Genomic DNA, 25,301 nt, shown 5'->3' with positions numbered 1-25,301 from the left:
GTAAGCTTTCAAGTAAGTTTTCTTTTAAATATGCTGTACACTGATAGAATGGTAGAAAATACTATACCACTTTTCAGAACAACTTCTTCCTTTGGTTGAGGTTTAGGTTCAGGAAGTAATTTGCGAACTTTCTTTTCACCTCCAGGCACTTAAAAGAATATGATTTCAAATTTTGAAGTGAATTAATATAAAAATGGGATTCCAACAAGAAAAAAAAAACTCTCAAAATTAGTTAACTATATTGCATTGAGTGACTTTTTTTGTTACACAGAAATTTTTCAGAATTGAATAGTAAGTAATACATTTCAAGTTATTACTTCTGCAAACAACTATAAAACCTTGTGACTAAATTCAATTAACTGCAGAAAAATATATTGATACTAAATGAGTGAAGAAGATATTCTGTATTGATTTTCTGATTCTTTCATCAAATTACAGGGTTCCTGACAGCATCATTGCCACAGTATGCGATTGTAGATTGCCTACATCTACTCTGGTATCTTATTGATCACTATATACATCACACATGACCTTGGCAAGTGTTAATGCCATCATTTGATCTCCATTCTAGGAAAACCAAAAGATCTGGTTTGTGACCTTGTTGAGGGAAAGGCCTTATTTCACTTTCTAAACAGAACAAAAATATCCTTTTTCAAGGTCTCTTTTCATTTACAAATAATATTTACTTAAAATTATAGAAGGATAGAATTTCAAAGTTAACATTAGAAGCTCATTTTCATGAATAGTGAAGCCTTTGCCACAGAAATTCTGCATTTTCTTCTGTGTCTACAGTGACAACCAAGCAGGGTGGATGATATCAGTTCTAGAGCAGCCTTTTACTGTTTTTACAGCCATCATGGATTTGAATGGGGACAAAATGCACTCACTAATTACTGGACCACATTATTTCTCTGCTAACATCAATTAAAATCTAATTTAAAGCATTTTTTTTTGTACCCTGTACCCGATTTCTTTATTCGGTTGAAATCTGAGTTTCCTATATATTTCTATGAACTTTCCATTTGGTGTTTTAAACAAGACATTTGCAATTCATTATTTTTTAAGTGAGAAAGCTTACTTCAAAATTTAAATATATAAAAGGTAAATATGTATCTCATTTTAACAATAATTTTTACTGTAAGCATTTTAAGTAAATATTTCACAGTTAAACATAAACTTTTTTTATTCATGATAAAATTGTGTTGCACTTCAATACTATTTTAGACTTACCCCTACTCTTAATGTGTAACTGTTTTTGTTGATGGAAACTCACAAGACCATGCATGTAATCAATGTATGCCATGATGACATAATATACATTTGCTCTCATGTAATGGACATAGTAAAAAATATATTTGTGCATTTGTTTTTCCATAGATATTATTATTTTATTTTTAAGATCTTATTGATTTTGAGACTCAGGCAGAACACACAATTGTAGCTGTCATTTTAAAAGTGATTATATTTCAGTCTAGTGTTATTTATTTATTTATTTATAATCTCCATTTTATGAATCAGGCAGTATATATTCCAGTGAGGGATTTTTCTCCAGCTTCCAGGGTAAGCAAGACAGAGTCTCTGGAAGTGTGGATTACTTATATAGAATATGATTAAGCACTAAAGTTACTTGAAACGTTTTTAAACAGGTGTTTTCTACACTTTTAGATTGCATTTACTTTTCCTTCAGGTCTAATTTTAAAATAGGGAAAATGCTATTTAAAGAAAAACAAATTGTGAATTTTGAGACGTGATGGTAGTGATAATGAAAATTTTCCTGAAATGTAAAAGCTGTCCAATTTAGAGAGTGTCTTTATATCAGCGAGAAGAAATCCCTAGAAGTCACCTAAACAGGTGAATGAGGACATGACTTAACACGTAACACTTGTAACACTGGGCAAAACGCTGACATCCTGGTAAAATTTCCAAGCTTTCCACCACTCAACATTTTAACCGAAGATGTCTTTCTTTTTAATCACCCTCAGCTAATCAGGAAATTTTCGATGTTTAAGTTTAGGAAAATGCAAGAAGGCAAATGGAGTAAGACAAAGCTGAATAATATGTATCCATATAATGAAAGAAATTGATGGAGACAATGGAAGCCACACTCATGAGCCAGGACCATAAAAGCCACAAAAAATACAAAAAATGAAGGAGACTACTCTGATCATTAAAAAGATGGCAAGAACATTTTTATGAAGACAGAAAGAGCAATGAATCAGATGAACAGATATTACATACAAAAACATTTTCTAGCCTTTGAAATACCTTTCAGAGGTGTAAGCTCCACTTTTTCTGGGACCTCTGGTTTTTCAGGAACTTTCTTTCTTGAAACAGCTTTAAAGAATATGATCTTACTTGTATTATTTGTATATATAATCCGAAGCAATTGATTAGTATTTTACTCCACAAATCAAAACCAAGCTTTGTTTATAACCAGAAAGCATCAAGAACAGCCAAGAACAGCCACCAAAGAGCATACAAGAAGCTTCCAAACCACAGTTTGCAGTTTAACTGCAATGTTGAATCGTAAACTAAGACTGGCTAAGAAAGAAGAGCAATTGTGTTCTCCCCAGGAAGAAGACATTTTCCTTTGAGCATAAATTTTACATTAAGGGAAACATTTAAGTATGTGTCCTCATGGAGTATAAATAAAGAAACTAGTGAGCTTTTAAGAGGTCTCTACCTTTCCATTGTTTGGCCTAAAACCCAGGAGGGTTGGAATCACAACAAGCAATGTTTTCCTTTTGAAGAATCTGACTTTGTAGATGTGTAGGTAATTATAGGAGAGGTGCTTATCTAAGGTTGAGCCTAGATTCTTTGAGACTGGGAAATCTTGTCACATCACAAATAAGATAATTTCTTGTTAAACAGAAGAATTAGTTTTTGCCAGTTTATTTTAGCTTTTAATGATGTTGTTATTTTAAAACTAAGTAATATATCAATTCAAAGAAAAAAAAAGAATGGAGTTTAACAATAGAGAAGTTCTGGATTTTAAATGTACTCATCACCATTCTTTCTGGTTACACCACAAAATGCCCTAGATTTTTATTAAGTTGAAAAAAAAATGTGTGCAAGCAGTGACAGGTTGATCGTGTACTTTTCTGTCATGGTACATGAGCACTTATAAACTATTGGACACATAAATACATCACTTAAATATATTCACAAGCAAACAATTTTTTAAGGACAGAAGTTTGGCTTTGGTATAAATTAGTTACTGAAATATTAAAAATATCTTGCAAATATTCCTTATACATTCACACTCATACACCTAAAGATACGCATAGCAACTGGGATTTGAAATCTGAAAATCCCTTTTCCCTATTCCGCATAGGAAAATTAGTTGGATAGTTCCTGCATCCAGATGTCCAGGAAGATACTAGCAATACACTTTCTGATGTTTAGGGCAGCAGGCATAGCTTGACAAGGCAGCCAGGGCTCCTGGGACAGCCGAAAGCACACTCTCTATGCAATTCGCACAGCATAACTGTGTCTGGAAGTGCACACTTCCAAAAGCAATGTACTTTGGGCAAGCACCATCTCTGATGGTTGAACAGAAGTCTGAAACAAGTTAATAAGACTTTAACATTTTATACCTTTAAGCTGGAATATTTTCTCTTTCACATCTTCCTTGGGTGGAGGAGGAGCAGGAGCTGGGGGTCTTGGTTTGAGTTTTGGTTTCTCAACAACCTTCTTTTCAGGTTCAGGTTCTTGAAAGAGTATTTCAGGAGTGTTAGTACTTATATATGTTTTCTAACATGTGTGTATATATAGTATATTCTGTAGAAATTTAAATATAATTTTGGAGCAAAATGTTTGCTTTTTTGATACATAATAGTGCCCAACATAAAACATAAAATACCAACACTATACACAGGTGACAAGAAATACAGCCAAGACATTAATGAAAACAACAAAGGAAGCATCCAGAGAAGCCACATTTCACATGACACAAATAGTAATAACAACACAGAAACAAAAGAATGAGATGCACATTCAAAACAATATCTTACACGCAGTTGCAAAGAGACCTACTACTACATATGAACAGCAACATAAACCAGATACACTTGAAGAGTAAGAATATGATGATGAAGATTTAAGTCTAGTTAACTGAATACCTTTTACTGGTATTTCTTCTGGTTGTGGTTCAGGCTCAGGTTCTTCAGGTTCAATATACTTTTCAATTACACGTTCTTTAAAGAATGTTGATAAAGGACATAAGATTGTAATGAAGTTCTTCATAAAGACTCATGCAAATTTCACATAAACGCAAAGATTACAGTCACACAAATATACAATTCGAACAAAGTCACTTGTACAGAGAAAGAGAAGATTTCTATTTTCTTATACTTGAACATCGTATTAACAATAGTGTATCTGATGTATGTTGATGGCAACTGAGATGATTATTAAGATTTGGTATTGGGTTATCATTTGAGGATTCACTTCAGTCATTTTAATTTTGCTTCATTAAGATGTACCTTCTGAAATTTAAGGCTATTATCAAGAATAATCAAATTGGAGCTGGTGCTGTGGCACAGTGGGTTAAAGCCCCAGCCTGCAGGGCCAACATTCCATATGGGCACCAATTCGAGTCCCGGCTCCTCCACTTCCAATCCAGCTCCCTGCTAATGTGCTTGGAAAAGCTGCACAGGCCTTGGGCCCCTGCACCCACATGGGAAGACCTGGAAGAAGCTCCTGGTTCCTGGTGTCAGATCAGCTGAGCTCCTGCCATTGTGGCCATTTTGGGGGTGAGCCAGTGAATGGAAGACCTCTCTCTCTCTACCTCTCTCAGTAACTCTATCAAATAAATAAGATAAATCAAAAACATAATCAAATTAAAGACTCTAATTCAACAGAAGTATAACTATTTGAAAAAGTAAAGCAGTAACACATATGGTAGAAGGCCTTTGTGTATAATTTTAAGAAGAAATGTCACTTTATAAGCACCTTGTATTTCTAACAGGAGTTTTTGAGGGTAAAAATTTTTTATTTCTCACTCTCTCTGTATAAATACATACATACATATATGTATACATATATATTGTTATACCTTCAACAGGGGGAGCCTCTTTTCTACCAATGGTTATGGATGCTCTTTCTTCGTATATTAGTTCCTCAGGAGCCTCTTCAACTTAAAAAACACAGTGTTTTATTTTAGATTGTATCCAGAATAGAATGCTGCAACTACCAAGCTGCAACTTATCAACTTAATCACATTCTACAACACACTTTCAAGTGTCCCCCAGACACTGAATTTCAGTGTATGAGGCAACAGGCAAGTATGTGGGCTCCATCTTCAGTCGCTGCATGATGGAGATGGTTGCTGTCTATCCAAGATTTATAAAGCAGCTGTGTACCTGGAGCAGGTGTAGCTTCTGGCTCTTCACGGATTGGAACAGACACTTTCTTTTCTGGGACGATTTCCTTGGGCACCTCTGGCACTTGAAAGATATTGATTTTGTTAACTATTAAGAATTTAGAAGACATGCAAGATTCTGCAATGAGCAGGCAAAGAATACAGGCAGAAGGGTTCAAGGCATCCTGAGGAAAACAGCTTCTGAGCACGGCACCCTTTTGGACATCTCCATTTCACACAGGAATATTCTTGCCCTTCTTCATTTGCTTCTCATTCTCTGTGTCCTCTTGGTGGACAATTCTCCACTGGTCTAACTTGCAGACTACAATTATTGCTCTGTGTGTGTGTGAGTCATCAGTCCCAGGCACTCAGGTCTCACTCTCATGTGGATGCCTTGGAGATCTACATCTCTGGGCCTGATCTCTTTCCTAAGCTCCTAATGCACATTTTCACTTGCTTAACTGAAAAGTGGAAACTATATTCAACACCTTTTTTCTAATATCGTCAGGGACTCAATTAATTAATTGTTTTTCTTGGCCATCTAGCTTCAACCTCTACAATCATCTTGGCTCCTTAATTTCTCTAATTGTTTGATAATAGTCAAATGCCAAACTAATCTCTCTCATTGAATCCTCTCATGCATTTCTACTGTCACTGCTCTAGTCTAACTCATAATGACTTAAATCATTAGAATGTTTCTTTACTATTATCACGGCCTTCCATAGCTTAAACTGCCGACAGGTTTCTTTCTAAAACTCAAATCCTCTTAATGTGTACAACTACTTCAAAACATCTGAAGTTTTCTATTGCCAGCAGAATAAAGTACAAACCCTATATTGGCATTCAAATAAAATCAAAACATGATCCCCATCTGTCTCTGGCATTGTCTGTCAAGATACTCTGCAACCAATCCATATTCAAATTAAGTTTACTTGACAATCCTTGAACTTCCTAATGCTCCCTCTGCCTAGGATACCATTCCCTCAATCTCCACATGTCAAAATCCATCAACATTTAAAATCATACTTTTCCACACAGATTTCCATGTCTTTATGTGACATGAAACTTTCCTTGTTCTGTGTATCCTTGTATACACTTTGTAAGACACTATCACATCTTGCCTATGTTATGTCTATGTTATACTCTTTTTCTGTCTTCTCACAAGACTTAAGTTGTGTGAAGACAGGACCAGATCTTATATTTTCTGACCCACTTAGCACAATATGCTGAAATGAGCTTTTCTCCACACTGAGGAGGTCCTTTTTACCACCTGTCACCATGGAATTTATCACAGCACAACTGAATCACATTTTTCCCCCTCTTGCTTTTCTGTTACTTTTTCTCTCTTTGCTCTATGTCTCCCTTTTCTCTGTGAAATGTGGTTTTGTATAAAGTCATATTCAGTATTTTTTCTCCAAGAATTATTAAAATGCCTAAGTAGTATTCAAAACTGTGAATGCTTTTCTTTTGGTAAGTACCTTTTTCTGGCAGGACTTCCGGCTTTTTGGTAACAGGCACTGGTTCTTTCTTTACTGGAACAAGTTTCTTGGGCACCTCAGGCACTTTGAAGATATTAGTTTTGTTTTAAAAAGAGGATTTAAAATTACTTTAAAATGTTAGTAAAAATCTATGATTAATGGAGTAGCACTAAAGATAATGGCAATAAAATGAAATTTTTGTCCTTAAGTATTAATCATAAGGACAAATGATTGGATTTCACTTCAAGGTAGCAGTATATCTTAAAAAATTATGATGTTGACAACATGAATACCTTTAGCTTCTGGGGTTTCTGGCTTCTTAACAATTGGGGTCTTCTTCACTGGAACAACTTTCTTTGGCATCTCAGGTACTTTAAAGATATTAGTAGCATTTAGTAAGAAGAAATTGCAAGATGTAATACGTACACACTGATTCTACAAGTCTGTTTGATGCCGTAACACATACATAACAGCTAACAAACACACAATACAGCACAAGACACAACAAGGAAGGAGTGTAAATTAGAGATGGCACAGAAGAATGGGGCACATATTTATTTACTTTAACCCGAGTACCTTTAGGAGGTGGAGCTTCTGGCTTTTTGATGACAGGAACCTTCTTCTCTGGGACGATCTTTTTAGGCTCTTCAGGCACTGAACGATAGGAATTTCTTTTAGAGTCAGATGATTACAAGTTTAATGACCACAAATTAATTTTTGAAAGACCCCATGTATTTCTTTGGTATATGCATTGTAAAAGTTTGCTGTGTGCAGATAACTTTTACTCTTGCCAATGAAGTTAGCTTTCAAGCAAGGAGACAGAAGACACACACCGTCACTAAGGTTTGTAACAGACCTAAACATCCATGTATCCCATTTTCCCATGCAGAGGATCCTGCCCTGTACCTGCTGGAGGTGGAGCCTCTGGTTCCTCCTCTTCTGCAACAGGAATTGGCTCTTCTTCAGGAACAACTTCCTCGGGCTCTTCTTCGGGAACAACTTCCTCGGGTTCTTCATATACTTTAAAGATATTAGTTGATTTTATTTCAAAGTATGGAAGAATATTCCAAAATATGTGAAACACTAAGTAGTAAATATTTACACTGATTTCTTCTCTGGTCTCAATTAGTATCTTCTCTTATTTTTAAGATGACATCTATCTTGCAATTATTTCTTCTGTGTCAATTGATTTCAATGCTTGGAAAGATTTCCTGGTATTTAATGTCATTTATAGTCATTAGTTCTCCCATATGGCTTTCTTGTACATCAGCAAAACCTTGTTCAGGTGGGTGTTATGGCACAGTGGGTTGGGCCACCACTTGGGATGCCCACTTCCCACATTAAAGTGCTGGTTTGAGTCCTTGCACCTCTGCTTCTCAACCAATTTCCTACTTAATGCATTCCGGGAGGCAGCAGGTAATGGCTCAAATATTCAGAACCCTGCCAACCCTGTAGGAGACCTGTATGGAGTTCTGGGCTCCTGGATTTGGCCTGGCCCAGCCCAACCTGTTTCAGGCATTTGGGAGAGTGAACCAGAAGTTAGAATATATCTCCCTCCCTCCCTCCTTCCTTCTTTCCCTTTCTCTTTCTCTCACTTTCTCTCTTTGCCTTTCACATATTTGAAAATAAAATACATATTTAATTTAAAAAGGCAAAAGCAATGTTGTTTAATATAGTGTACTATGACCTAGTAGATACCAATAATTTATAACCCAAACTAGATTTGAGACTAGAGCTAATTTAGAACAATGAAGTAAGACAAATAAGAGGTAGAGAATGACCAAGAGATAAGGAGTTAAGAAGGAAGAACCAACTTTTAATGAGAAATAGTCGCCTGGTGGCAAGCTCATCAATCAAACCCCAAGTACCTTCAGGGGGAGGAGACTCCACTTTCTTGGGAACAGGAATGACCGGTTTCTCTTCTATGACAGGTTTCTTTGGCACCTCTGGCACTTTAAACATAGTAGTTAGTTTTACTTTTGAGTGGTTATGAAGTATGTGACATTTAAATCAATCTACTTCAAATCTTGTTCAAATTACCCAGGAACAGATCCAAAACCAAAATCCACACTAAAGGCGTGGATCTGTCTTTGGATTCCCAAAGTAGGGAGGAAAATGTGACCCAATAAGAATCATAAAACTCCGTCACTAAACTCTTCCAAAGCTTGTATAAATGCACTCTTTTTTTTTTTTTTAAAACATGAATGATGCCATTTCAAAAAACATAAAGTCCAGAATGTCAGTTTTTTAGTTGTAAATGTACAAAGACTGGCAAACCAAGAGTTTGATAACAGGTGACTTTTGAGACCAAGAGTGAATTCTTTCAGAAGAATCTAATTAGTGATAGGTACCTTTGGCTGGTGGGACTTCTGGCTTTTTGGGAACAGCTATTTTCTTTTCTGGAACAACTTCTTTTGGAGCTTCAGGCACTTTAAAGATATTAGTATTTTAACATTATGAACAATCACCAGTAAACATTCATCACGTGTATGTGGAACAAAACACTTTTTAAGAGTTGGAGGCTGTACCCACCTCCATCAAAGGGTGGGCAGAGGCATGTACCTTTAGCAGGTGGAGCTTCTGGCTTTTTGGGAACTGCAGGAGGCACTTTCTTTTCAGGAACAACTTCCTTGGGCACCTCAGGCACTTTAAAAGATATTAGTAGTTTTTAAACTCATGGTATTAAGAACATATGGAGAGCATTAAGTAGAGCAGTGGAACGCACTATTTTAAAGATGGACATTTTTCTGTTGGAAGGTAATGGCGGGGAGAAATACCTTTCACTGCAGGTGGCTCAGGTTTTTTGGCAATGACAGCAGGTACTTTCTTTTCTGGGACGGGTTTCTTAGGTGGCACAGACACTAAACACATTAGAATGTGTGGGTTAGAAGCCATGCAAATGAACGAGCAACAAGACAGAAAGCCTGTCACATCCAGGATTGGCAGGGCAAGAGTCGGGGAGGTTGGCGGGTGTCCCGGCAGCCTGCCCAGTACCTTTGGGGGGCTCCACGGGCTCTGGCTCTTCCACAGCTTCAGCCGGCGGCTCTTCCAGTACAACTTCCTCCGGCTCCTCATACACTTTAAAAACAGCAGCTCATTTTAGTGCTACAGCTGACTAACATGCAAGAAACGTTTTGCAAAAAGAATACTGCAACACCACGGACAGAGTTTATCTTTTTAAGAATACTAGTTGGAATAGTTTCAAAATTACCTTCGGGAGGAGGACTTTCTGGTTTGGGGGGAATGGCTTCAGGCACCTTCTTTTCTGGGACAGCTGCCTTTGGCACCTCAAGTACTTTAAAGATATTAGTATTTTCATGATTAGACAGAGTGGAGACAAATGGCCAGCATCAAACAGAGCAGCAGTATCAAACACAGTAGCGGCTACCTTTAGCAGGTGGGGCTTCCGGCTTTTTCGGAGGCACCACTGTCACCTTCTTTTCAGGAACAACCTCTTTGGGGGGCTCAGGTGCTTAAAAGATATTAGTGAAGTTGCAGTGAACACTTGTCAAGACAACCGGGATGCAATCATTTCAAGAGCAGAAGAGCGTATCTTACGAGGCTTAAAGTCACTGACAAATACCTTTGGCTGGTGGGACTTCCGGCTTTTTCGGAGGCACCACAGTCACCTTCTTTTCAGGAATGACTTCTTTGGGGGCCTCAGGCACTTAAAAGGTATTAGTGGAGTCACAGTTAGGAGTTGTGAAGACCAACAAGACAAAATGTTTTCAAGAGCAGAAGAGCGTATCTTCTGAAGCTTACAGTCACCGACAAATACCTTTGACAGGTGGGGCTTCTGGCTTTTTCGGAGGCGCCACGGACACTTTCTTTTCGGGTATGACTTCCTTGGGGGCTTCAGGCACTTAAAAGATATTAGTGAGGTTATAGTTAGGGCTTACGAAGACCACTGGGATGAAATCGCTCCTACAGCAGAAGAGTTCCTATCTCACAGAACCTAAGGGCAGTGAGAGATACCTTTGACAGGTGGGGCTTCTGGCTTTTTCGGAGGTGCCACAGACACTCTCTTTTCAGGAATGACCTCTTCAGGAGCCTCAGGCACTTAAAAGAGATTAGTGAGCTACGGTTAGGACTATGATGATCTGACCGCTGGTAGAAAATCTTTTCAAGAGCCGAAGAGTTGAGCTTGTGACACCTGAGGTCGATGACAGATACCTTTGACAGGTGGGGCTTCTGGCTTTTTCGGAGGCGCCACGGACACTTTCTTTTCGGGAATGACTTCCTTGGGGGCTTCAGGCACTTAAAAGATATTAGTGAGGTTGTAGTTAGGGCTTACGAAGACCACTGGGACGAAATCGCTCCTAGAGCAGAAGAGTTCCTATCTCATGAAGCCTAAGATATGAGACAGAAGACCTTTTACAGGTGGGATTTCTGGGTTTTTAGGAAGGCACCATTGAGGGTTTCATTTTAGGCACCCTTTCTTGAAGAACTTCAGGTACTTATAAGATATTAGTGGTTTGTCTATTAGGTTAGTGAAATAAATGGACTAAAACCACTTCCAAGAGCAGGGCGGGTATTTCTTTTGCAGTGTCAGAGCGGGGTAAAAAATACCTGTGACAGGTGGAGCTTCTGGCTTTTTAGGTGGAACAATTGGAACTTTCTTTTCTGGGACAGCTTCTGGGGGAGCTTCCGGCACTTGAAAGATATTAGTAGTTTTATACTTCAGTTATTGAAGAGCAAGAGACTAAAATCTTTCCCAAGGATGGAGGAGAGATTTCTTCTCTAAGCATAAGGGTAGGGTGAAAAGTACCTGTGACAGGTGGGGCTTCTGGTTCTTTGGGAGATACCACTGGTATTTCCTTTTCAGGGATAATTTCTTGAGGAGCTTCGGGCACTTGAAAGAGATTAGTAGTTTGACATTTAGTTTACTGAAGACCAGTGGGCCAAATTTGTTCTTCTGCAGAATGGGGTTGAGCTGACATATACCTGCAGCCGGAGGGGCCTCTGGTTTTTTGGGTAGTGCCTTGGGAATTTTCTTCTCTGGGACAACTTCTTGAGCAGCTTCAGGCACTTGAAAGATATTAGTAGTTTCAGAATTTGTGGCTAGTGAGGGCATATGTTACAAAGTTTGTGAAGAGGATGATATAGTTCCAATGGACAGAGCAGTATAAAGAAATACCTTTTGCAGGTGGGACTTCAGGTTTTTTGGGCACAGCCACAGACACTTTCTTTTCAGGTACAACTTCTTTAGGAACTTTGAAGATATTAGTAACTTTTAGTTAGCAACTATTCAGGGGGAATAGCGACACTACCCAGGCAAATACAATTTGAGAGGCTGGTGGACCCATCTGAACACCTTCCCAGCCCCCTGAAACAGGTGACCAATGACAGGCAAGGATAATTACCTTTAGCAGGTGGAGCTTCTGGCTTTTTGGGAGGAGCCACTGGTACTTTCTTTTCTGGGACAGCTTCCTTCGGTGGCACTTCAGGCACTTGAAAGATAATTCGTAATTTATGTTTAGAAAAGGTGAAAATAATTGATGCCTATAACACTTAATCACATACCACGACACAAACAGATTTCTACTGACATTTTTCTTTGGAATTATATTACCTTTAAGTAGGCGTTTAATGCACAATTTTCTAGGTAAATAAAATTTTCTGATCTTTCCTCTTATTTGTACAGTTTTTCCCATACCTTCGGGAGGAGGACTTTCCGGTTTGGGGGGAATGGCTTCGGGCACCTTCTTTGCTGGGACAGCTGCCTTTGGCACCTCGGGTACTTTAAAGATATTAGTATTTTCATGATTAGACAGAGTGGAGACAAACAGCCAGTATCAAGCACAGCAGCATTAAGATGACTACCTTTAGCAGGTGGGGCTTCTGGCTTTTTCGGAGGTGCCACTGTCACCTTCTTTTCAGGAATGACCTCTTTGGGGGCTTCAGGCACTTGAAAGAGATTAGTGAGGTCACAGTCAGGACTGTGACGGCCATAAGACAAAATCTTTCCCAGAACAGAAGACATAGACCTGTGACACCCAGGTCACTGACAGATACCTTCTACAGGTGGGGCTTCTGGCTTCCTGGGGGGAGCCACTGTCACCTTCTTTTCAGGGATGACCTCTTCAGGAGCCTCTGGCACTTAAAAGACATTCGTGAGGTTATAGTTAGGATGATCATGACCACACAAAATCTTTTTAAGAGAGGAGGTGGAACTCGTGAGACCTGAAGTCAATGACAGGTACCTTTAGCAGGTGGGGCTTTGGGCTTTTTAGGAGGCACCACTGTCACCTTCTTTTCAGGAATGACCTCTTCAGGAGCCTCTGGCACTTCAAAGAGATTAGTGAGGTTACAGTTAGGACTGTGACGGCCATAAGACAAAATTCTTTCCAAGAGAGAAGAGTTGGAACTTGTGACACCTGAGGACAGCAAGATACCTTCTACAGGTGGGGCTTCTGGCTTCCTAGGAGGTGCCACTGTCACCTTCTTTTCAGGGATGACCTCTTCAGGGGCCTCAGGTGCTTCAAAGAGATTAGTAAAGCTACATTTAGGACTATGAAGATCACAGGACAAAATCTTTCCCAGATCAGAAGACATAGACCTGTGACACCCAAGTCACTGACAGATACCTTCTACAGGTGGGGCTTCTGGCTTCCTGGGAGGAGCCACTGTCACCTTCTTTTCAGGGACAACTTCTTTAGGTGCTTCGGGTGCTTCAAAGATATTAGTGAGGTTACAGTTAGGACTATGATGACCACACAAAATCTTTTTAAGAGAGGAGGTGGAACTCATGACACCTGAAGTCAATGACAGGTACCTTTAGCAGGTGGGGCTTTGGGCTTTTTAGGAGGCACCACTGTCACCTTCTTTTCAGGAATGACCTCTTCAGGAGCCTCTGGCACTTCAAAGAGATTAGTGAGGTTACAGTTAGGACTATGACGACCACTGGGACAAAATTTTTCCAAGAGCGAAGACATAGACCTGTGACACCCAGGTCACCGACAGATACCTTCTACAGGTGGGGCTTCTGGCTTTCTAGGAGGAGCCACTGACACTTTCTGTTCAGGAATGACCTCTTCAGGGGCCTCAGGTGCTTCAAAGAGATTAGTAAAGCTACATTTAGGACTATGAAGATCACAGGACAAAATTTTTCCAAGGGCAGAAGACATAGACCTGTGACACCCAGGTCACCGACAGATACCTTCTACAGGTGGGGCTTCTGGCCTCCTGGGAGGAGCCACTGTCACCTTCTTTTCAGGGATGACCTCTTTGGGGGCCTCAGGTGCTTAAAAGATATTAGTGAGGTTACAGTTAGGATGATCATGACCACAAAAAACTTTAAGAGAGGAGGTGGAACTCATGACACCTGAAGTCAATGACAGGTACCTTTAGCAGGTGGGGCTTTGGGCTTTTTAGGAGGCACCACTGTCACCTTCTTTTCAGGAATGACCTCTTCGGGAGCCTCAGGCACTTCAAAGAGATTAGTGGGGTTACAGTTAGGACTGTGACGACCTCTGGGACAAAATCTTTCCAAGAGCGAAGAGGTGGAACTTGTGACACCCAGGTCACTGACAGATACCTTCTACAGGTGGGGCTTCTGGCTTCCTAGGAGGAGCCACTGTCACCTTCTTTTCAGGGACAACTTCTTTAGGTGCTTCGGGTGCTTCAAAGAGATTAGTGAGGTTACAGTTAGGACTGTGATGGCCACACAAAACTTTTTAAGAGAGGAGGTGGAACTCATGACACCTGAAGTCAATGACAGGTACCTTTAGCAGGTAGGGCTTTGGGCTTTTTAGGAGGCACCACTGTCACCTTCTTTTCAGGAATGACCTCTTCGGGAGCCTCTGGCACTTCAAAGAGATTAGTGAGGTTACAGTTAGGACTGTGACAGCCACTGGGACAAAGCATCTTCTAGAGCAGACGAGTTATCTCACGACTGAGGTCAGTGGCAGATACCTTTTATAGGTGGGGCTTCTGGCTTCTTAGGAGGAGCCTCAGTTACTTTCCTTTCGGGGATGACTTCTTTGGGGCCCTCGGGCACTTAAAAGATATTAGTATTTTTACACACAGAAAATACAAAGACCACTAGACACACTGAAACATTTTCAAGAACAAAAAAAGAGCTATTTTTTCTTTTTTCTGTCCTGAGCCTTGTATCCATGGTAACAAGTACCTGTCAGAGGTGGTGCTTCTGGCTTTGGCTGAGGAGTTTCTGTGACTTTCTTTTTGATCACCACTTCTTGGGGCGCTTCCGGTACTTTGAAGACATTTGTAAATTTACATTTGAGTCAAAGGACTGCACACAGACAGGACTTACGTTCACACACCTAAAGAATTCCGAGACTGGAAAGCAAGTCCTTTCCATCTCTCCACCTCCCCATCCCACAAGAAAGGGACAGTTAAGGTTGTACCTTGGACAGGTACAGCTTCAGGTATTTGTGAAGGATGAATTTTCTTTTCAAAGACAACTTCTCTGGCAGCCTCAGGCACTTGGAAGATATTAGTATTTTTTAGTCTCACAGGAATCAGAACAAACAAGAAACACATTTATACAGGAAAGACACTGTTCCCTGCCCGGGGTTGCCAGTAGGTTGTACCTTCATCTGCAAGGATTTCCAGCTTTTTGTGAAGAATCACAAGCCTTTTCTTTTCAGGGACAATTTCTTGGGGAGCTTGAGGCGCTTTAAGAAATTAGTATTTTAATGTTTAGTGTCATGAGGATCACTAGGAACCACAAGATTTTTTTCAAAACCAGTAGAATTAGATCTTCATGAGCCTGAGGGCTTGGTAGCTTGTACCTTTCACTGGTGGAGGTTCTCTTGGTTTGGAAGGCACTCTCTTTGAAGGCACAATTTCTGGAGGAGCTTCAGGTCCTTGAAAGATATTAGTGTTCACAGTGAAGAGTTACAGTGGTTAGTGCTATCAGAAACCACAGTGTCTTAGTGGATGGAGCTCTCTAGAAGTCTCTTCCCCTCCCTGTCCTCCCTTTGCTCCAGGATCCAGGAAGCAAACTAAGAAGTAAGTGGGGTCCTTGAGAAGAGGATTTGACCCTGTTCCAGCACCCATGGGAGTTCTTGTGACTCTGCACCCTTCTTGTACTATACAGTTCCTCCTCTACAACCCTGGGTTACTCATCTGTGGACTCAACCAATCTGAGGACCAAGTATATTGTGAACAAAAAAAGTCAACTGTACTGAATACATACAGACCTCTTTTGGTCATTATTCTCTAATCAATATAGTATAATACTTATTTCCATAGAATTTACATTTGATTAGGCATTATAAGGAATCTAGAGCTGATCTAAGGTATTCGAGGATGTACATAGGTTACATACAAATATTATGTCATTTTGTACAAGAGACTTGAGCAACCGTGGATTTTGGTATCCACAGGGTTGGGTCGGGGGAGGTCCTGGAACCATTCCCCCCTGGACACCAGGGACCACTGTATTTGTTGAACATATTTATAGAAGGGCTCTCTGTTTCAGCAATGACAGCCACAGATTCTTTCTAGAGGGAACGTCTGCGGTTTCTGGTGCCCTAAAGATATTAGTATGGTTCAGTTCAGGAACTACAAAGGGCATTAGTGAAACACGCGATCTGAAGGGCAGAGACCAGATCCTTTCTTCCTGCACGTCTGGCCAGAGGTGTACCTTGCATGGGCGGGGCTTCTGGCTCTTCAGGAACGTCCTCCAACACTTCCACTTCAGGAGCAACTTCTCTCCTGGCTTCTGGTGCTTTGAAGATATTAGTAGCACACTTAGGGTTAAAAGGACTCGTGGAGACAACCACCACATGAACTGAGTCAAAGTGAGTTCTGTGGCTACCAGAGGGCTCCCTCAAGAATGTCGTGAGCTATAAAGTCCCAGGGAGAGGACTCCAATCCTCTTTGTCTTTATGACCACCCAGCTCATTATTGAAGGAGCAAAGGAAGGAATCTAGTGTGAGTGCTGGCCTTAGTGGGAGGTGTTTCGGTTTCAGAGGGGGCAGCCACGGGTGTTTTTGCTTGTTTGCTTTCACAGGGAAAACCTCCTGAGGTGAATCAGGCACTTTTAGGACATGAATGCATTGCACTTGGAGTTATGACACAGCAAAGAGTCTCAAGCAGAACTGTACAGACAGGAGGTTTATAGATAAGGAGGCTTTCCCACTCTCTTGCCCCCAGAATCTGCTTCTTAGGTAGCAGCATGAACAGACAGCATCCATGGGGGCCGTCCTATTGGTTGCCTTGGTGCTATCAATATTAGCAATTTTCTTTTAGAATGGTAAGTGTAGAGAAAACTACATAACAGAAAGTGAAAAACTCGGATTATAATTAATAATGTACCTTTAGCTATTACTTTGAGAAGAACAAAACTTTCGTGTCTGTGTTGGCTTCTTTTTTGCACCCTCACCAAAGGCACATTTAAAACATGAGTGTTTTTCAAGTTTAGGAGAAAGGACAACGAAAAGATTCTAGATTGAGAAAAAATGTCAGAATATTTGAATTTTTTAAAATTATGAATATCATAGCTAATTATGAATTTTGTCCGTTGAGAAGCTTTAAAATTTTCTCATTTTTTTGATTTATCTGAATATATCGAATACAGAAACTTTATGATGCATGAAAAATAAATACCATGAGAGGAGCAAATAATTATTAAGGGATGAGTTTCAGCCTTAACTGGAATTTTTTCCCTTGGTTTTAGAAGGTTCTCTGGTGGGCTCCTGTGGTAGTGATGATATTGCAGGTAGGGCAAATGTGCATTGAATTAACTGTTGCTGTTTTCAAAAACATCTGGTTTCTGTTTTAGAAACCCTTGTTCTCTAAAACAACTGTTGTTTTCTAAAAACATTTCTATGACATTTAAGTATTATTAGAAATAAATTGTTTCGAAGTCAAATGCTTGTGTGTTTTTGGAGTAAGTTTATTAAAAAAAAAAAAAAAAAAAAGAAGAAGAAAAAGCAATTCTGGCAGGCTGAAGTAGTGCAGCCTGGAGCTCCAACCCCAGGCATGGCTGAACTATTCGTGTGTTGTTCTCAGTCAAAGACCTCTGCCATTTCATGGCATGGGCTCCTGCTTCAAAGGGAGTGTGTTATGTCAATTCAATGTAATTTCAGGGTTTTAAATGTTAGCAATGGCTTCTTATTGATATTTTTCTGGCTAGTTTGAATTTTATTTCTTTAAGCAATGTCATAGCTATTTCCTATTGAATTCATCTGGGCCTCATTTGGACATAATATGTATACATATGTTCTCTGGGTCATCAAAAACTATGGCTCAACCATCTTTTATGTGTGTAAGTTAAAAGCTGTTTCCCCTCTGTTTTCTCTTGAATGAGTCATTGGGGCATTCTATATCTGGTCAAGTTTCTGCTTTGGGCGACTCATTTATCTGAAATGATTTCCTTGGTAGCCTTGAGGCCCTAAAGATATTAGTATTTTTACGTGAGTTAACCGCAGCTACAAACAAGAGGCGGGAAGGTAAATTCTTCTGCCTTGTACCTGCTGGTGGCGGCATCTTTCTTCTCGTGGCAACAGGACTTCGTCCTTCTGGGGTCACTTCCTTGAAGACTTCAAACTCTTTAAAGATATTAGTATTTTTTATTTAATTGAGAAAACACAGACACAAAGACATTGCATACTAAGGAAGTTAGGCTAACTGCTGTCAATAAATTAGAGATTTTACTTTTGTTTTGTTTATCTTAGTATGTTATATAACTAGGTCTTGACTTTTGCAGGGGGTGGGAGCAAGTCATATATATTTCCTAGTCCTGGGGATGTCAGACGCTTTCAAGATATTAGTATTTTAGGATTAGAAGTTATGAGAATGTTCATACAATAAAAGCAGTTTTCTGCTTGTGATTTTTGTAACTAGAGAATTATACCTTTAATTCGAGGATGTTCTGGGATTTCAATAAAAGCCTCAGGTACCTCCACCTCTGGAAAAACTTCTGTGGTTGTCTCAGGCTCTTTAAAGATATTAGTAGGTTTACACTTAGAAGTTTTAAATACAGTGAATTATGTAACACGCAATTTTTGAGTCTTAAAACCAAAGATACTCATCTAAGTTTGGTACAGCTTGTATATACCTTCAACTGCTGGTGTTTCTCTCTTTTTATGAGCAGCCTCTGGAACAACTTTCTTAGATGGCTCAGGCACTTAAAAGACACAAGTATATTTATATTTGTAATTGGTGAAGAGTAACATTGAGCTTTAAAACAAGCCCAGCATAAAATTTCTTTCGACTGGTTCATTGGTGTTATATACCTTTTGCTACTTTGGGTTTTGTCTTTTGAGCAGGAGTCACAAGTATTTCTTCTACAGTTGATTCTTCAAATGCTTCATAAACTTTAAAGATATTAGTGTTTTTATAATTAGGGGCATTTCAAGACTTATAGAGAAGAATATTACAGACACATAACACATAATGCACATTCATCATTTAAATAAACAATACTACATAAACACAAATTAGTAACAAGAAGGTATTGGCTAGGAATAAGCCTCACGCCCAGTTTTATGACACAGTACTCTCAGCATGTCTTTATGTTCATGATGATAAAACTGAGTAATTAATTTGCAAAGGGCTGTATCTTTTTTCCTTTTGCTTAAAAAATTGTATTGACAAAGTTGTCCTATTTTCCTAATTGTTTTTTGATATAATGGAAATTCATGAAGTCCTTTTCTTGTCTAGGAACCCAGTTATCTACACTTCAAAGTCACTTCTAGGAAATGGGTATTTAGTCTAGAGATTAAGTTGACTTAATCCCATATCAGAGCACCTGGATCCAATTCCTGGCTCCAAATTCTCAGCAAAGCTGGCTTCAGGTAGCACTGGTGATGGGTCATTTAATTGGGATCCTGTCATCCATATGGGAGACCTAGATTGCATTCTCAGTTGCAGCTCTTATGGGCATATGGGGAGTGAGCCAGTAGATGGGGCTCTCTTTCTCTGACTTCGAGTCTCCATGTCTCTGTTTTTATACCTCTCTCTTTCTGCCTCTCAAATGAATTTTTAAAAATTAGATATAATAAGTAAATTATATTTAATTTATAGCTTCACAGTTTAATATGGAAAACCACTGGAAACAGAAACTAAAACTGATTAAATATTTGGAAAATAAGGCAAACAAACATGCTAAAGAATTCTTTCAGCTTTTAGAAAGGAAGATTTTAGGATAACAAGAACCAGACTCAAGTGTAGAAATGTTATTCAAAAGAGGGAGTGATTATATTTTTTCATCCCAAGTATAATAACTTGATCAGAAAAAATTAAGGTTTAACTGGGAATTTTTTAAATTAAAAAATGGAAGAATATCTTGACTATCATCAAGAATAAATGACTATCATCATTTTTACTGTTCAAATGACCAATTAGTATTTTATTCAGAATATTTTACTGTACAAATTCCTTAATTATAATTTTCATGAAAGCAAAAAAGAAGCTTAATAATTCTTTTGAGGTTCTATTGGCCTTGCAAACCTATTATCATTTGAGAGGCACTGTCAAAATGTTTCCAACATTGCTATGAAGAATAAATAATAATGATGATGCATTTTGATTTTATAAAATAAAATTATTATTATGGTGTTCAGTTACTGCATTGTCCAAATCAAGTAAGCCACCTTCAAAGCAAAGGAAGTTTGTACATAGAAGGAAAGTTCAACAAGACTATGTGTTTTTCAAAATCAGGAGATGTTAAAAGTATAGAACTATTTCTTCTGTAAACTGGGAGGAAACATATCCTGTCCGAGGCTAATTGCTATTCAGATTACTTGACTGGACCCAAATATTTCTGGCAAGGTAGGCTCAAAAAAGATATTAGTATTCACTTTAATATGAAGACAGTGAATTTCATGACACAAATGTAACCAAAGTGAATCATCAATTTTTCTACACTCACTGTATAGCTCTGTGTCTTCAGGAAGAACAATAGGTAACTTTTCTTCTTGAATTCTTTTCTTGGGCATCTCAGGAACTTTAAAGATATTAGTATATGTTAATTGTTATAAATAAGAGATATTAACAATATAAGGAAACAAAATATAAGGATCTAACATTACACTCATTCTCTCTAAACTTTTTAAGAAAGTTAACAAAGAATCACTTGCTGTTGTAATCAGTATCAATGTATACCTTTAGCTGGTGGAACTTCGGGCTTTGTAGGAACAGCTTCAGGAACTTTTGCTTCTGCAACGGTTTTCTTGTGTACTTCAGGCGCTTTAAAGATAGTTATTTGTCTTATTTTTAAGAATACCATAACTTGTTATAAAATATTAAGATGGGGAAACTCACAAGGAGAATGTTAAAAATTATAAAATTTTAAGTCAACCGCACACACAGGCCATACATTTCTCTAGATGAAATGTATTATATGAATTCTTGATTTGTTATATTAGAAACGTTTTGCTCTTTGGACACAGCATCATTTTGTACTAAAGCTTAGAACAAATTTGCTTCTTTTCAAGGCTAGTTGACAAGCACTTCCAAACTGGATTGTTTTTGAAAGAGAAGTTGAAGGGCCCATAGGGTTTAATTATTGCACAAGAAGAGAATCCACTATTACGCTGTGACTTTGTTCCCAGAGGGTCGCCACAAAAGAGAGGATGATGTTACAGAGCGCAACCTGGGGTTCACATCCTTCTCAAGCCATCAGTGGCATTGAAGGGGAAGCGGTCTCTCTCTTCTTTGTAGGAAGTGAAGGAAAGTGCACTTTATAACTAGTGGTGAACCAGCAAAGGAAGGTACCTTTAGGTGGTGGAACTTTGCGTTCTTCAGGAACACGGACTTTCTCTTCTACCACAGTTTTCTTGGGCACCTCAGGTACTTAAAAGATAATAGTAATAGTTTCTTTTACTTTTAAACATTTGTAAAGATTTTTACCAAGCAGAACGAAAGAGAACAAGCAGAACATAATCACAGAAAGGAACACAGCCACAACACCACATTCAAAGGTCACTTTATCCAATACCTTACATTGTTTAAAATTAATTGAATTTTGATAATACGACAGAAAATCCAGGGGGAATTTCACATGTTAGAATGACAAGATCTTGGCAAGAAAAGTTAGCAATATGATTTCAGCTGATGTTATTTCTGTTTGTTTTGGTCGAATTAATGGTGTTTTCATCTTAGTATTAATTTTCATAGTTGCTTCAGGGACTTGTAGTTCTAAGTTCATATTTGTTAGATGCTGTTTTCTTATTTCTATGGTAAAATTCAAGAGGTTTACAAAAACGGGTACGCAGAGACATTAAACACATTTGCACCATGTATTGACATCTACCAGGTTAATACAATTAATCACAAATAGGAAAACAAAGAATTACCAGTAAACACATTTGTGAATAACAATGAAATTGCATAAAAGGAGGAAATCTGTTTTCACTATTTCGTTAATAGGCATATTTGCTTTAGATATTTTAGGCATAACAAGAGCAACTGTCCTTTTGGGAAGAACTTCTTCTGGTCCTTAAGCCACTTGCAAGAGGTTAGTTTCTTGTAGAAATTCCGAAGACACAGAACACAGAAGAAAACCATTGAGTGGACTGCAAACATGTGTGGTAGCCAAGGCACTGCACATAAAGCCAGGTCAGTCACTTTCACCAAATACCTTTAGCTGGTGGCTCTTTCCGAGGAACCACTTTAAAGGGTGGTTTTTTTGGAGGGACGATTTTCTCAGTTATCTCAGGCCCTTCAAAGATATTAGTGCTTTGGTTTAGAACGAACTCATAACATGCTATGGAGCACTACTACTGAAGTTAGTACAATAAAGGCTCACAAAAGATTCTATTTCCTATTTCAGTATTTCCACAAAAGGTTTCATTTTGCTAAGTATCACCTATGATGCAGGTTGACTAGACATCCTAAGCACACACAGAGACATAGTCCTTCATATTACACCTCTATTTTTAATTTGTGTAAGATCTGTAGTACTGTAGAGAACTTAATTCTGCTGGGATTTATACTCTGAATATACAAGAATACAGGTGTCACCACCGGCACTTCATTTACTTCCTTAATATTAATTTCCTCATGAAAATATAATGGCAAAAGCTTCTGGTGAGTGATTATGAGTTTGTAAAGAGTTGACTGAGGTGTTAACAAAGCCACAATCGTTTGTCCTGAACCTGGATGTTCCTCAGTGACTGAGGAGTCTCTTTCTCATTGCACAGGAGACTGATTAGTTTTGGTAGCTGTAACAATCACATAACATTCTTCATTAGGTTTTCAAAAGAATCCACAAATTCAAACAGTGACTTCCTTAGACAAGTAGACATCACACATACTTCCTTGTCTGCTAACTGACACTCTGTGTGGTGAACTGGAACTCAATATCAGTTTTTTTTGCATCAAATAGTTTAAACTCACATCTATGCTATTTCATGGTGGTTCTAATGTTGTAAACTACATGTAAAACTCTACTTTCAAAAAAAAGTCAGTGTGAGCAAGATACAACAATTTGTAATATCTGCAGAATTCCCTATACCTTTAGGTGGAGCTTTTGGCTTTTCATAAACTTCCACTTCTTCAGCCTCAAGAAATTCGACTACCCTATGGACTTCTTCAACTTTATGTTCTTCTTGAATTCTACGTTCTTCTACTTTGATGAATTCTTCTACTTCGTGGAACTCTTCTTCTTCAAAATATTCTTCAACTTCATGGAACTCTTCTTCTTCAAGAGCTTCTTCTACTTGTGCTTCTACTAGTTCTAATTCTATTCTTTCTTTTACTACTTCCTCTTGGTGGAAGGCAACTGATACTTTTTCTTCAAGGACAGTTCTCCGTGCAAGAGCATCTATTTTAAGAGATTCATTTTTTTAAACACAGAGGAAACAAAGATGTAAATTCATATTAAATGAACAAAAAATTGAAAAAGAAAAGGATTGCATGCAATAGTACATGAAAAATTAAAGATCTTTCCAAAATACCTTTAGCTGGGGGAACAGCTTCTTTTTTAGGCACAGGGACTTTCTTTTCTGGGACTTTCTTTTCTGGGACTTTCTTTTCTGGGATTTTCTTTTCTGGGACTTTCTTTTGTACTTCAGGCACTTTAAAGATATAGTTTTAATATTTAAGATGTCAAGAGTAAGTTTTCATAGACAAAAGACATCAAAACCAACTAAGACACAGAGACAAAACCTAACAGACTTAGAAAAGATAAAAGAGGAAGCTTGGCTTAAATGAGGAAATATACCTTTGGCGGGAGGTGCCTCTTTTTTCTCAACAGGAACAGGTACTTTCTCCTCAGGAACCTTCTTTGGCACTTTAAAGATATTAGATGTTTTAGTTAGCCAAAAGTGTGCAGTAATAAACATGAAATAATCAACTTTACAGTCATGCAGGTATCTAAGAGGTCATACAGTACTACTGGATACCAATTTTACAGGCAATAAAGGTACTTCCCCAAAGCACTCATTTGTGCTAACCTGGCCCTTTGAAGAAGACAGTAAGTCCACAGAGAACCTGTGCTGGTCTATCTTCTTTTTTTTTTTAATGGTAGAGATGTCCAATATTGGGCCTATTTCCTTTTTTAATTTAAAAAAGATGTGATGAATAGTGCTTCAGATCCCAGCCTTGTGTGATGCTAGGAACAACCGTACAGCCTACCTCCATACCTACGGATTCTGCAGCTACAGAGTGAACTAACCTCGGATTGAAAAGCTAGTGAGGCCTAACCCCATTATGTCTCTCCAGATTAGCACAGGTATCCCCCTGTTATTATTGCCTGAATAATCTAGAGATGATTTAAGTATGTAGGAGGATATGCATAAGTTATGTGTAAACACTATGCTATTTCATATATAGGACTTGAGCTTCCAAGCATCTCGGCATCCTAGGGGGTCCTGGGGCCAATCTGTGTGAACATCAAGGGAGAATTGTATTTGTTGAGGAGTCTATGAGGATTGAGACAGCATAACCTAGCTGTTTCAGAACACTGGCTGAAGAATTAATTGAATTAGAAGCAGTGAGAAGTAGAAAGATTGTAATATTCTTGAATGATTAGGCTAAATGTTGTAAGAGGGACATACAGTCTTTTGAAACAGTTATAAGCCAAGCATTAGAATAGATTTTCCCAAGCATTAGAATAGATTTATTATTTAATAAATTATTTTTTTTACCATTATTTTGAATATTAGACCAAAGCGATTTATCATCAAACTTCTTTGTCTTTCACAAATGCTTGTGAAAACTCACTAGACCTCAAAAATTAAAGCTGAGTCTTGTGACATAGTGGGTTGGGCTGCTGCCTGCAATGCTGGCATCTGACATGGATGCCGATTCCGAGTCCTGGCTGTTCTAGTTCCCATCCTGCTCCCAGCTAATGCACCTGGGAAGGCAGCAAAGGATGGCCCAAGTGCTCAGGCACCTGCTACCCATGTGGGAAACCTGGATGGAGTTCCAGGCTCCTAGATTTGGCCTGGCCCACCTCTGTCCATTGCAGCCATTTGGAGAGTGGGCCACCAGTTGGAAAATTTCTGTCTTTCCATGCCTTTATGTAATTCTGCCTTTCAATA

At 38.6% G+C, this 25,301-nt stretch overlaps 1 protein-coding gene across 50 annotated transcripts in view; it reads right to left on the bottom strand.

Annotated features, from left to right (window-relative positions):
- Positions 1–25,301, bottom strand: part of TTN (titin) — a 273,051-nt gene that overhangs the window by 116,718 nt on the left and 131,032 nt on the right. For 27 of the 50 annotated variants that reach the window (XM_070070523.1, XM_070070550.1, XM_070070524.1 and 24 more), the window contains 55 exons: positions 23,981–24,049; positions 23,715–23,834; positions 23,273–23,581; positions 22,397–22,477; positions 21,532–21,609; positions 20,920–21,003; positions 20,687–20,761; positions 19,050–19,130; positions 18,872–18,940; positions 18,668–18,751; positions 18,285–18,362; positions 16,454–16,537; positions 15,597–15,671; positions 15,396–15,479; positions 15,210–15,287; positions 14,972–15,055; positions 14,755–14,838; positions 14,565–14,648; positions 14,378–14,461; positions 14,185–14,268; positions 14,000–14,083; positions 13,808–13,891; positions 13,616–13,699; positions 13,428–13,511; positions 13,236–13,319; positions 13,044–13,127; positions 12,856–12,939; positions 12,664–12,747; positions 12,497–12,580; positions 12,204–12,290; positions 11,978–12,052; positions 11,785–11,868; positions 11,609–11,692; positions 11,410–11,493; positions 11,014–11,097; positions 10,816–10,899; positions 10,619–10,702; positions 10,424–10,507; positions 10,229–10,312; positions 10,052–10,135; positions 9,835–9,918; positions 9,618–9,701; positions 9,403–9,486; positions 9,192–9,269; positions 8,709–8,792; positions 7,747–7,860; positions 7,417–7,494; positions 7,134–7,211; positions 6,841–6,924; positions 5,364–5,447; positions 5,057–5,137; positions 4,122–4,196; positions 3,597–3,710; positions 2,266–2,334; positions 68–148 (listed from right to left, as the gene is read on the bottom strand). In XM_070070523.1, the coding sequence (XP_069926624.1) occupies positions 68–148; positions 2,266–2,334; positions 3,597–3,710; positions 4,122–4,196; positions 5,057–5,137; positions 5,364–5,447; positions 6,841–6,924; positions 7,134–7,211; positions 7,417–7,494; positions 7,747–7,860; positions 8,709–8,792; positions 9,192–9,269; positions 9,403–9,486; positions 9,618–9,701; positions 9,835–9,918; positions 10,052–10,135; positions 10,229–10,312; positions 10,424–10,507; positions 10,619–10,702; positions 10,816–10,899; positions 11,014–11,097; positions 11,410–11,493; positions 11,609–11,692; positions 11,785–11,868; positions 11,978–12,052; positions 12,204–12,290; positions 12,497–12,580; positions 12,664–12,747; positions 12,856–12,939; positions 13,044–13,127; positions 13,236–13,319; positions 13,428–13,511; positions 13,616–13,699; positions 13,808–13,891; positions 14,000–14,083; positions 14,185–14,268; positions 14,378–14,461; positions 14,565–14,648; positions 14,755–14,838; positions 14,972–15,055; positions 15,210–15,287; positions 15,396–15,479; positions 15,597–15,671; positions 16,454–16,537; positions 18,285–18,362; positions 18,668–18,751; positions 18,872–18,940; positions 19,050–19,130; positions 20,687–20,761; positions 20,920–21,003; positions 21,532–21,609; positions 22,397–22,477; positions 23,273–23,581; positions 23,715–23,834; positions 23,981–24,049 (4,815 nt within the window). The remainder of the gene's footprint in view (positions 1–67; positions 149–2,265; positions 2,335–3,596; positions 3,711–4,121; positions 4,197–5,056; positions 5,138–5,363; positions 5,448–6,840; positions 6,925–7,133; positions 7,212–7,416; positions 7,495–7,746; positions 7,861–8,708; positions 8,793–9,191; positions 9,270–9,402; positions 9,487–9,617; positions 9,702–9,834; positions 9,919–10,051; positions 10,136–10,228; positions 10,313–10,423; positions 10,508–10,618; positions 10,703–10,815; positions 10,900–11,013; positions 11,098–11,409; positions 11,494–11,608; positions 11,693–11,784; positions 11,869–11,977; positions 12,053–12,203; positions 12,291–12,496; positions 12,581–12,663; positions 12,748–12,855; positions 12,940–13,043; positions 13,128–13,235; positions 13,320–13,427; positions 13,512–13,615; positions 13,700–13,807; positions 13,892–13,999; positions 14,084–14,184; positions 14,269–14,377; positions 14,462–14,564; positions 14,649–14,754; positions 14,839–14,971; positions 15,056–15,209; positions 15,288–15,395; positions 15,480–15,596; positions 15,672–16,453; positions 16,538–18,284; positions 18,363–18,667; positions 18,752–18,871; positions 18,941–19,049; positions 19,131–20,686; positions 20,762–20,919; positions 21,004–21,531; positions 21,610–22,396; positions 22,478–23,272; positions 23,582–23,714; positions 23,835–23,980; positions 24,050–25,301) is intronic. The other 23 variants (XM_070070536.1, XM_070070538.1, XM_070070554.1 and 20 more) reach the window with 20 other exon arrangements.

This window comes from Oryctolagus cuniculus, chromosome 3 (genome assembly GCF_964237555.1).
Source record: "Oryctolagus cuniculus chromosome 3, mOryCun1.1, whole genome shotgun sequence".
NCBI lineage: Eukaryota > Metazoa > Chordata > Mammalia > Lagomorpha > Leporidae > Oryctolagus > Oryctolagus cuniculus.
The sequence above is the reverse complement of the archived record's forward strand: the minus strand, read 5'-3'. Positions and strand labels throughout refer to the sequence as shown.